This window comes from Cavia porcellus, unplaced genomic scaffold (genome assembly GCF_034190915.1).
Source record: "Cavia porcellus strain 051 isolate PalLab524CR breed Dunkin Hartley unplaced genomic scaffold, mCavPor4.1 scaffold_1, whole genome shotgun sequence".
NCBI classification, from domain to species: Eukaryota; Metazoa; Chordata; class Mammalia; order Rodentia; family Caviidae; genus Cavia; species Cavia porcellus.
Genome location: NW_026947484.1, coordinates 145,859,451 through 145,871,845, shown reverse-complemented (window position 1 = coordinate 145,871,845; position 12,395 = coordinate 145,859,451). Strand labels below are relative to the sequence as shown.

Here is a 12,395-nt window from a genome sequence, read left to right as displayed (position 1 = left end):
AAACATATAGCGACTGAAGTATAGAGTGGTTGCCTCAAGATCCTTTATGGTCGCAGGTATATAGGAGGTGTACAGAATTTCATTTTAAAGTGATAAAAATTCTTTTAAAATTGATTATAGTGATGGCTGTACAATTCTGTGATATACTAAAAAAAACAATAAATTTAATATTTTAAACGGGAGAAGTATATGGTATGTGAATTTTATCTTAATAAAGCCTTTAACCAAAAAGAAAAAAAAAAAAAAGGAATATATACAAAACACTTTAGGACATTGCGGTAAGCAAGGATTTTTTTAGACACGATCCCAAAATCACCAGAAACAAAAATAGAGAAATGGGATTATATCAACATGTAAAGCTTCAATACAGTGATCGAAACAACCAAGACTACAGAGACAGTATTTTCAAAATAGCTCTGGCAAGAGGTTGGTATCCAAGGAAAAAAGAATAAACATTTAAAAACAGAGCTAAAGAACAGATACAAATTGCCAATAAGTACATGAAAAAACTGTTCAGTACCACTACTCATCAGGGAAATGCAAATCAAAACCACAATGAACATCACTTCACCCCAGGAACAATAGCTCTGATCAAAAAGATAAAGATAAATGCTGCTGTGATGTGTAAAGAAGGGAAATTTTGTACATTGTTGACAGGAATGTGAATTAGTACAAACATTCTATAAACAGTATGGCGATTCCTCAAAATCCTAACAATAGAACAATTTTTGTGATTACAGCAATCCTACTGCTGAGTATATATCCAAAGAAAATTAAATCAGTATGTTGAAGAAAATTCTGCACTCCTGTAATGACTGTATCACAATTCACAAGAAAAAGAAACTTTCGTGTCCATGAAATGATGAATGGATTAAGAAAATGGGTACATATACACAATGCAATAATATTTAGTCATAAAGCATAATGAAATTCTGATAGAAGTAACGAGATCATGATGCTAGGTGAAATAAGCGAGGAACAGTTGCACTCATAGAGGCTGAGATGGTGGTTACCAGCAACCAGGAAAGGTAGTGGGGAGAAATGGAGAAGAGTAGGTCAATAGGTACTAAATTACAGTTAGGAGTAGTAAGTTCCGGCGGGCTATTGCACAGTGGGTAACTACAGGTAACGATGACCTACTGTGTATTTCAAAATATTAGAACGTTTTGAATTTTCACCATAAAAAGTTAGATATGTTTAGCTATTATACAATGCATACATGTATGAAGACATTACATACTATCCTATCCATATATAAATTTTTGACATCTCAATTTTTAGTTTTAAAAATAGCATATATATATATAAAACATATAATGTACACAGGACCATAAATTCTAAGAATGGGTATTTTATTACAAGCAGCTAAAAGAAGAACAATAAATAATGAAAGTTTTTTGGATAGGAAATAAAAATCTGTTTTTTATAAAAATCTGTCATGTTTTCAAGAACTATTTATGGAAGAATAAACGTAGGGGTTAGTTTAATGACTACCATTTCAAACGAAAGTTCAAAGAATTATTTCCATTTCAAATATATCAATATCTTAAATTTTATAGCTACAGAAATAATATATTCTTCAAGTGGAAAACATCACTCTCAACTGAGTGCTCAGCAATGATGCCTTACTTGTCTGTAGTCTGTCTTTATAAGAAGATGCTCCAAAGCTAGTTTCACATGTTTAAAAGTATTTAACTCTTTTGTTAATATCTCCTTCTGTTCAGAAATCCTCTTTAACTTGGATGCAGAAACATGGGCCTGACAAAATATAAGAACAGGTTCTTTAAGACGTAATATGGTAAACATTCTAAAGTAATACCATTGAAGAATAACTTTCCCGAGCAACAAAACCATTCTTCTGCATACAGTAATAGTAGATTCTGCCAAACTTAACAGTAATAGTAGACAGGATCTATTACATAGTGCATTAAATTAAAATAAAACAAGGGCTTACAACTCCAAAATTATTACAGTGTTTATTCTAATAAGTTATAGTACACAATTTATTTTTTGTTCCTAACTCCAACCTTAGTATGTCAAAATTGTAAAATTTCCAAATTGCGTGATAGAAAACAAAGATATCTTCTTTCTTAGAAAATTTACTTTTAAATTCACCATTGAGAAGAACTGATACTCTCGTTAAAGGTTAGGGACTCAAGAACCCAAATATAGTTTCCAGCTTCACTTTTCACCTGGCGCAGGTCTGAGATTACTGTATCTTTTAGGGAAAGAATTATAGTTAATGATACAGGAATAAAGGACACTGATAAATTCCCATTTTTAGTATCAAATACTCATATGTAAGCATACCTACTTACAATGTGAGATCTTATTTAATGCATTCTGTGCATTATTCCAGCTTGTCATTTTATTAGATGTCATAGATCAATACTCACATTTGCAAAATTAATCTCTTCAATGGTGTTCTTAAATAATGGTAAAAGTGCTTCTAAAGAACAGGTTGCCAGCTCAGCTTCCTTAAGTGTTGTCTCCAATTCAGTCTTTTTATCATTTAGGATGTCCTGCTTCAGGCTAATTTCATATGCACAAATAAAATTTAAATTAAATCTACTACATACTTTTTATGTTTTATACTACACTTTTTATGTTAATATGGAATAAATATTAGTTCTACAAACTGCTATACAAAATATGGTAATAAATTATCAGAGAAACTGTGGAAACTTTTGCCCAACTTGCATAATTTTTCTATACTTTCTATACATGGAAGGTAATTTTTTAAAATGTAAGGATATGTAAACCACAGAAGCATTAGTAATGCTTAATTATGCTGGTTGGTAATTATCAATATCCGCTCTCTAGTTTATAAGACTGAGTATGTAAATGTGTGTGTATATTTTTCCTTCTCCTCCTTCTCCCTTATTCTAAATTTTAAAAAAAATTCTTTGTAGACCTTATTCTCAAATCCTTGCATAAAACTTATTGTTCTTCACAAAAACTTGCTCCAAAAGAATAAATAAGTTAAACAAATGGGACACAAAAAACTAAAAGTTTCCAGATGTCTCAAAATCCTTCCCGCTTGACTTTGGAATACGTGTTTTACCACTTAAAACTGCTAATGTCTGTGCTCTTGATTATGCTTCCCTGGTCTCTCTCACACGTAGGGAAGAGGGTACACTGATTCAAGATGATGCTCCAAACCCTTAGCCACAGGCACCTTGACCTATCTGCACACATCCAAAACTTGCAGAATGAGGTGTTCAAAACTTTGAAGAATAGCTCAGAGACAGGGCACAACAGTTTTTAGCCCCAGGAACAAATGTAGAGAAAAGTTAGGGAAGTCAGGCAACATTCAAGCTTCAATCTCCCGTACTGAAAACAAAAAAGTGGGGGAGGGCTCAAAAGAGTTTGACTTTCGAGTATAATTTTGAAAATACTACACTTTATTTCACTTGTTTTATATAATTGAAAATTATTTGAATTGAAAATATGTGCACTATATAACTATATTTAAAGGAACTTTCTAAATATGATTAAAATTCCAAGTGACATGAAAGCACTATAGCTTTAAATGGTAGCTTTTCTCTTTTTGAACAAAACATAAAATACTGACATCTCACAAGATATGTCAAAACATAGATTTTGTTAGTATTACTGGCTTAAAGTGAAAGTCCAAATAAGACTATGGCAATAAAGACACCTGCCCATCATTAAAAACTATGGGCAGAAAGTCAGTAATTATTGTATACGATAAAACAACATTTTCATTTACAAGTTAAACTAGAAACTGGGCTATACTATAAATAATGAAAATAATATTTTAAGGAATAATGATGCATATAAATAACATGTATTTCCCATTCTAAAGAAACAAAATATGACAAGCATTATTATATAGCAATATACCAAATGATAGGGAATTACTACTCATTATCTATATTTTCAATATTTCACTTACTTAGTTAAGACTTTACAAATTTTAATGGATTTGGCTAACATTTTTAATTGGTTTCATTAAGATTGAAAGTCTTGTAAACACTGTACAGTTGTATCAGAGTATATATTTTAATGAATTTTAAATTTGAAAATAACATTGTTTTTTGATACTGAGGATTGAACTCATGACCTTGAGCTTGCCAGGCAGGTACTTATGCCACTGAGCTAAATCCCCTGCCCTTAAAAAAACTTTTGAAAGAATATGTTTTGTTCATAATGTACATTTTGGACAAAATATGAATCCCCAAAATGAGAAGATGAGTTTCCCCTGATAATGATAAGAATACCAGCTGAGTTGACTTTCACTGGCAACCTGTGGTAAACGTTCTTTCTCTGGTGTACTTTTAAGATGGGCAAAGAGTTCTTCTGATTGACTGCCATGATTTGTAGGCTTCTCCATAAATTCCGTCAATGGCTTTATAGGTGACTTCAACAACTCCACATAAGCTGAAAGCTAAGAAACATTTCAGTTATTAGTTATTTCAGTAGATTCTTATTTTCTATCCTTATAAGATAAATTACATCCTAATGAAATGTAAAAGAAAATTTCAAAGACAAAATAAAAATTATAACTCCTACTCATTGTCACTCTAACTCAAAATAGCATCAAAATTGCATAGTATAATCATTGATTGTCAATTTCTACCTTCTAGAAGGCCCGCTATTTTTAACATAAATGTTTAGAAATCTTTATTAGTCTAGTTCTTAGAGTACTACAATAAAATTCACTTCCAATATGACTAGAAAACAGACATATAAACCATATGTCAACCATGATCTTCAGTTCCACTAGACAACCAATAAGAAATATAGCAAAACCTCAGATTGTGAGTAACTTGTCCATGAGTGTTCTGCAAGAGAAGCAAACATTTCTAATAAATTTTAACTTGATAAACAAGAAATGTTTTGCAATATTAATAGTATACCAAACCTCACATGATCACAACTGAGCCAATGGTTTTCTTCCCTCCCTCATAGCCTCTGTCCCTGCAGGATTGTGGGTGATTGGCTCCAAAAAGCAGGAGGTTATAGAGATTCCATTTGTAGAGGAAAAAGACAAAAAGGCAAAGAAATCCCTCACTTCAAATGAAATTAAAGAGATGTGTAAAATGTGGGAAGCAGTGCAAAGTTTGTAGAAAAGCACCATCTAAATTAAGCTGTAGCAGTGCAATGAATCTATTTAATCACAATACAATGTCACATTTCCAAGAAATTCTTGTTAATGAAAATAGATTCCATTGAGTCAATAGGTAACAAAGATTGTTAGTGAAAGTCATTCTACACAATAATCCTCCTCTCTAGTCTTCATGGCACCAACAATGCAGGTCTTCAGAGTAAGTGCAGGTTAATTATTTTTCTTTATATTTTGCAATTTCTTTATTATTTTGTAGTGTACTGCAGTTTTGCAATCAATTTTATATGAGTACTTACTTTTGGGTTGTGGAATGTACCATCTGATTTTTTTCTGGGGAAATTCACTTTGATAAGACACGTGCTTTGGATTGCAATGTTTCTAGAATGAATTATGCTCACAAACCAAAGTTTTACTAAATACTGTATCTTATTTATGCCTAGAACCACAGAAATTTAACATACTTTTGAAAGTATTTGACAATAAAACCTACACATACAGGATATTCTTTTGAAAGTGCATCATTCAAAATTGCACTTATTCCTATTCCCTGCACAATGCAGGACACTCTGTGGTGATAATCAACAGACAATGACAGTACTTCCAAACTTTACCAGTCTAACTGTTTTCATTCAAACTTGGGAGATGTTACTCTTAAAATATAATTGTTTATGAATTTTAAAATTGTTCCTTATTAAATAAATTAGACCTTTAGCAACCATTAAGGTTATGTTTCCACAAATCTAATAATATACACAAATGTGTCTCCCTGACTTCATTTTATATTTACACAAAAATCAAAAGTTGTACAAAGAAGACTTAATGCCGACACTCCTCAAACTCTTCAATGAAATCAAAAGGGAACTAATTCTTCCTAAGTAATTCCTGAAAGCAAATATTACTCTGGTACCAAAACCTGAGGAAGACCCAACTAAAAAAGAGAACTAGGCCAACCTCCCTAATGAACACAGAAGCAAAAATCCTCAATAAAATATTGGCAAACAGGACACAGCAAATCATCAAGAAGATTATACACCACGACCAAGTGGGATTCATCCCAGGCATGTAGGGATGGTTCAACATATGTAAGTCAATAAATGTAATCCACCATATCAATAAAGCCAAAAGTAAGAATCACATGATAATCTCTATAGATGCAGAAAAAGCTTTTGATAAGGTCTAACATTCATTTGTGCTAAGAACCTTATAGAAAATTGGAATAGATGGTCTTTACCTCAATATGATAAAGGCCATCTATGACAAACCAACAGCCAGCATCATATTAAATGGCCAAAAACTGAAGGCCTTTACCTTAAAATCAGGCACAAGACAAGGATGTCCCTTATCACTGCTCCTATTTAACATAGTATTGGAAATACTAGCCAGAGCAATGAGATAAGAGAGAGAAATAAAAGGGGTAAAGATAGGAAAAGAGGAAGCTAAATTATCATTATTTGCGGATGACATGATACTCTACGACCTCCAAAACTCCACTGAAAGGCTCCTAGATATAATAAATTCAGCAATGTAGCTGGATACAAAAACAATACTCAAAAATCAATAGCATTTCTATATACTAACAATAAAATCACAGAGAGAGAAATAAAAGAAGCCACACCCTTCACACTAACATCCAAAAAAATGAAATACTTAGGAATTAATCTCACAAAAGAAGTAAAAGATCTATACAGGGAAAATTATAATACCCTGAAAAAGAAATTGAAGAGGATCTCAGAAAATGGAAAGACATCCCTTGTTCATGGATAGGAAGAGTGAATATCATAAAAATGGCCATTCTCCCAAAAATGTTATAAAGATTCAACACAGTCCCAATGAAAATACATTAAAATACTTCATAGATCTAAAGAAATCAATCCTAAAATTCATCTGGAACCAGAAGAGACCTAGAATAGCAAAGGCAATTCTAAGCAGCAAAGGCAAGGCAGGAAGCATCACAAACCCTGATTTGAAGTTATACTACAAACCAAGTGTAATAAAATCAACGTTGTACTGGAATAAAAACAGAGCCAAAGATCAATGGAATAGATTAGGAGATACAGCCAACACACTTAACCACCTTATCTTTGATAAAGGGGAACAAACATGTTCGCTGAAAGAATGATAGTCTCTTTAATAAATGGTGTTGGAAAAACTGGCTCTCCATAACTAAAACTAAAACTACACTCATGCCTATCACCATATACTAAACTAAAATCTAAATGGATCAAAGATCGGAATATTAAAACAGAAACACTAAATCTGTTGGAAGATAAATTAGGTAAAAATCTTGAAGACACAGAGGTAGGTAGAGAATTCATGAACAGGAAACAAACCGCACAAGAAATACTTCCCAGAATTAACAGCTGGGATCACGTCTTACTAAAAAGTTTCTACATGTCAAAAGAAATCTCCAATATAGTGAAAAGAAAACACACAAACTGGGGAAAAAATTTTAGTGAACTGTCCCTCAGACAAAGGACCTCTGTCTAAAACATATAAAGAATTTAAAAAAAATCAGATCCCCAAAATTCAAAGATTCAATCCAAAAATGGGCATCTAAGATGAATATACAGTTCTCAGATGAGAGAACTTATGTCCTCTTACGTCTTATGTCCTCTTTTGTCTTAATCTCTTTAAAATAAAAAAAAATCTCAAATGGCAAATAAATACATGAAAAAATGTTCATCATCATTACTCATTAGAGAAATGCAAATTAAAACCACACTGAGATTCATCTCACTCCTGAAAGAATGGCCAGGATCAAGAAAACCAACAACAACAAGTGCTGGAGAGGCTGTGGGAAAAAGGGAACCCTCCTGCACTGTTAGTGGGAGTGTAGACTGGGGCAGCCATTGTGGAGGTCAGTCTGGAGATTTCTCAAAAAGCTGGGATTGGAAGTCCCATTTGTTCCAGCTATTCCACTTCTAGACATATTCCCAGAAGAACTGAAAACATCATACCACAGTGATATACATGCACTCATGTTTATAGCAGCTCAATTTGTAATAGCCAGATCTTGGAAACAACGTAAGTGTCCACCAACTGAGGAATGGATAAAAAAGCTGTGGTACTACTACTCAGCTATAAAGAATGATCATATTGAGATATTTATAAATAAACGGACACAACTTGAGACCATACTCAAAAGCAAAATAAATCAAACTCACATATATAAATACCGTATAGTCTTCCTAGTGTAAGAAATGGTAAGGGTACATAAGAGTTTATAGTAATCATGATTCCCCATTACATTGCTCTGAAGCCTTATAATGTCTGCATTCACTAGTTGGAATGGTTTTATCCTAGTTTGTTTGATTTTATTATCTGTGATAGTATAAATAGCTATATTATAGAAAAGAAGACATTAGAATAGCCAGAGCTGATTTAGTATCATCTTACTCTGAAGTCCTACTATGCTTTTGTTTTTTTTTTGTTGCCTTTGGTTCTATTATGTTATATTTTATTGGATATTATTATGTGTGATAGTATAAACAAATTTTCTATGGAAAATGAGATAATATAGTAGCCATTGTTCATTCTCTGCTATTTGGTTCTGAAAGCCCTGTAATGCTTTCATTCTCTTGAATGGTTTTATACTGTTTTGTTATGTTTGATACTATCGTATATGAAGCTATGGTTAACTATTTCAAAGAAAGAGATATTATGGTAGTTACTGTTAATTATGGGTTGTCTTGTGGTAAAATGCTGTTTTACTTGCATTGTTCTAATCTGATCTGCTTTGTTATGTCCTCTTTTGTCTTAATCTCTTTAAAATAAAAAAATTTTAAAAATCAAAAGTTGTGTTTAAAGCATTCTGTATTTTTATAGTTATGATTTATTTTGCAATTATGTAACAAAAACACATTATGTTCAAGAATTTTCAGTCTTAGATATGAAATTATAGGTCAAAAATAGTTCACAATATTGAATTAACATTTCTAATCCAAAATATCTGTAAAACTGCATTTTTTTCTGATGGTTCTATAATCTGCAGAGTCAAATATTTAGGACACAGGCCAAGGAATGCTCCTGTTTTTTCACTGTCAGCAACCAAAATCCAAAATGAACAGCTACATAACCTATACAGAACCCAAGACGATCCTTTCTGATGCTGAAAATACACATTTTCAGTTATTTATAGAATAAACATATGCAGATATATAAAATTCAATTAAAAAGCCAAACTTAAAGGATAAAGGGGAATGTGCTCTGGATAAGTCACTGAAATCAAGAAACCTTCATCATGGGTTTGTTCAGTAGCAATAGCTACCGCCCTAAGAGAGGTCCTGGTACAACATTTATCTTTAATTTATTCATTTGTTTAAATATTTATCTCTCGGGAGACTGGAATCTCAAGAATGTCTGACTTATAGTCAAATCCTCAGCACCTACCAGCCTTGCTTTTACTCTAAAATAAAAAAACATTTTCTTTTAATCTCCAAAATGAATCAAGCAATGCATAAGTAAAAAAATACAGCATATTCATCATCTCCATTAAGGGCTCTGAGTCTGAATTATCCCCTTTATTTATTGCTTTTACATGTTTATAGGTGCTGAGAATTGCTCAAATCCTAATTATTTGTAGAATTTTTGCAAATCATGATTAAGGTTGCCATACATTGAGAATTACTAACACAGAGCCCAAGGGAAAACAATCACTGATTTCTGGCCCAGTGGATAGATGTTATTTCAATCTTATTATTGCTTATCTCTCGTGCATTTCTATACGCAAGCATAACAAATAATATAAACAAAGCCATTTTTTCCATTTCTTGGGATGCAACATACAAGAACCTCACCTACTAGTAGACATCAACTGTGGAAGTAGCATAAGAAAAAGTTAACAAAAATATTAATAACTTAAAAAATTATAAACACGATCATATTTCTCCTGTAAGTAGAAAAGCATCTAAGTAATTTTACGGAGAAGTAGACAGGCTGGGTGTACTGGCAGTTGGATCCCCAGGTAGAAAGATGGCGCCCAGCCTGGGAAATGTGGCAGCAAGACCTTGTCTTAAAATAGAAGTAAAAAAAGAAAAAAGAAAGATAAGAAGAAAGGAAAAAAGAAGGGGATGAAGAAAAGTAGGGAGAAAGAGGAGGAAGAAAAAGGAGTGGCGAGCTGAGCTCAATCCCCTGAATCACGGGGCAGTCTGGTGCTTTCTGTAGTTGTTCCTTTAATCGTAACTAACAAAAACTACTGCGAGACCCTACTCAAACATTTGAAACATCACAAATCATCAGATGATATGGAACTGCCTTTGAAATAGACTATGAACGCAACCAGTCTGATTATGGTTATTCACAATAAGAAGCACCACGAACCAACCACCTTGTATTCGGCATCACTTATATTCTTTATTACAAGTACCCCAAAATGACCATTAGTGTCCCCCATTTTACAGATAAGGAAACTGAAGCCAGGAAGGCTAAGTGACCTAAGATCACACCTATAGCTGTGACAGAGCTGACAGTACAAACAAGCCAGCCCCTGGCGCTTTCCAACATACTGTGCCAAACACTAAAAAGGGATCTTCAGTAAGAACCCAGAGCAGTGATGGAGAACCTTTTAGACCTAATACCCAAACTCTAAACCAAACCCCCTAGTTTACAGCGACACTCCTGCTATGTGGCTGTTACCCGATGCTCTGTTGCTGGAGCACTGCCAGGGCGTTTTGGCTCCTAAGCCTACAGAGGGCTCTGCGTGCCCGCTGCGGCACGCGTGCTACAGGTTCGCCATCCCTGACGATTTTGGAGAAGGAACCAACAACTACCTGGCACATCTCTCACCTAATTAAGGAACGACTGGGTAGTTCAGTGGACGATTAAAAACCAACAGAGCAATTAAGAAAGTACTATTTCTTAAAGAAACACGAATACTAGGCCACTCTCTGGACAAGTCCATCTCGCGGTAACATTTGTCCTAAGGTCCCAGGTACCACACTCTCCCCAGGGAATGACTGGGGAGGCGCACAAAGGGGCTGGGACCAGCCAGGGTGATCTGGGTTTTCAACTCCCGGCTAGAGCCGCCTCAGTAACCGCCTGGCAGCAATCAAGCTTCCCCACTATAAGTTCACCCCCCAAAGCCTCACCCCGACTCCCTGTTGCGTCAGCACGTCGCCATGACGTCAGCGCGTCACTGAGCCGTCCTTCCTCGGCAGGGTGCAAGGCGCCTGAGGGAGGCTCCGCGGCTGGCGTTCGGCGATAGTAACGGGCACCCCGGCCAGCGTACCTGCCTGTGCTCTCCAGCCCTGGGTCAATTAGGAGGGAGCGAAATAGAGGGGCCTGTAGAGTTAGGAGGAAGGGTAGGAAAACAGCAAGGGACGCCAGGTGAGAAGCAAATGTCTTAGAACAGCTAACAAAGGAAGAGTGCCCACGAAGGCGTAGCAGCACATAAAGAGGAGCTAGTAACCGGCTAGTGGCTTCTGTGGCAACGGCCGCTCCGCCCCTTCCGCTGATTTGGCAGCTAGCGCAGCCGATTGGCCGAGTTCCGAGGAGCCAACACCGCCTGTGCTGCTATTGGCCAGAGTGAAGGGGCGGTGCCGGAGGGGCGCCTTGTCCCCGCCCCCTTCGTTACCGTGGTAAATTCCTCAAAGCTTTTGTTTTATAAAAAGGGTAGCACTTGTGCATAGTTACTGAAAATTTTAACAGAGCTTAACTGAAAGGGAATAAAGCCAGTTTCGAATTTTCTTACTCTAGATCTGGAAGTGCCTTGGTTTTGGTTTTTCTAAAGGGGAGATTTGAAAAAGCCAAGGCCACTACGCTGAAAGCTCGTTTTGAATGTGTGGTGGTTTTTCATGAGACCTTATGTAGGCCATAGAGGGTTTTTTTTTTTTTTTTTTTTCCTGTTAAATGAGGGATCCAATTGGTATTCTCCAAAATCTCACATTCTATGTGTGCTGTGGCCAAGTGGTAAAATTTATAAATTCTTGAACAAGTAAAACAAGATTTTACTTGGAAAATCATTCGGTGCCTCTGTCTTGTGACTTTTAGGCTTACTATATACTTACTATATCTGTCTATCTAGCTACCTAGCTAGATAGATATAGTAAACATATATACTTACTAAATATTAAGTATATACTTGCTATATATGTTGATACACTATTTAGTTCATATCTAGAGCAACAATCAACTGAGCATTTTAACCGTGTCTGATTCTATCCATTGATTTTACTCTTTTTTCCTTCCAGCAATGCTTCCTTTTCTCCCCAGTACGATGGTCCAATAGAAAGTTCATGAGATTTAAAAAAAAAAAAATTCTTTATATTAGTTTTTCCTTCGTTGCAAATGGTAAAAGGTGCTGGGG

The 12,395-nt window shown here is 34.9% G+C and overlaps 1 protein-coding gene across 6 annotated transcripts in view; it reads right to left on the bottom strand.

The window, feature by feature from the left end:
* Odf2l (outer dense fiber of sperm tails 2 like) overlaps nucleotides 1-11,542 on the bottom strand; it is a 52,196-nt gene extending 40,654 nt beyond the window's left edge. The window contains exons 1-4 of one of the 6 annotated variants that reach the window (XM_003479058.5): nucleotides 11,179-11,542; nucleotides 4,245-4,411; nucleotides 2,397-2,532; nucleotides 1,630-1,758 (exon numbers count right to left, since the gene is read on the bottom strand). In XM_003479058.5, the coding sequence (XP_003479106.2) occupies nucleotides 1,630-1,758; nucleotides 2,397-2,532; nucleotides 4,245-4,357 (378 nt within the window). In that variant the 5' untranslated portion in view covers nucleotides 4,358-4,411; nucleotides 11,179-11,542. The remainder of the gene's footprint in view (nucleotides 1-1,629; nucleotides 1,759-2,396; nucleotides 2,533-4,244; nucleotides 4,412-11,178) is intronic. The other 5 variants (XM_063257290.1, XM_063257284.1, XM_063257294.1 and 2 more) reach the window with 5 other exon arrangements.
* Nucleotides 11,543-12,395: the final 853 nt, after the last annotated feature.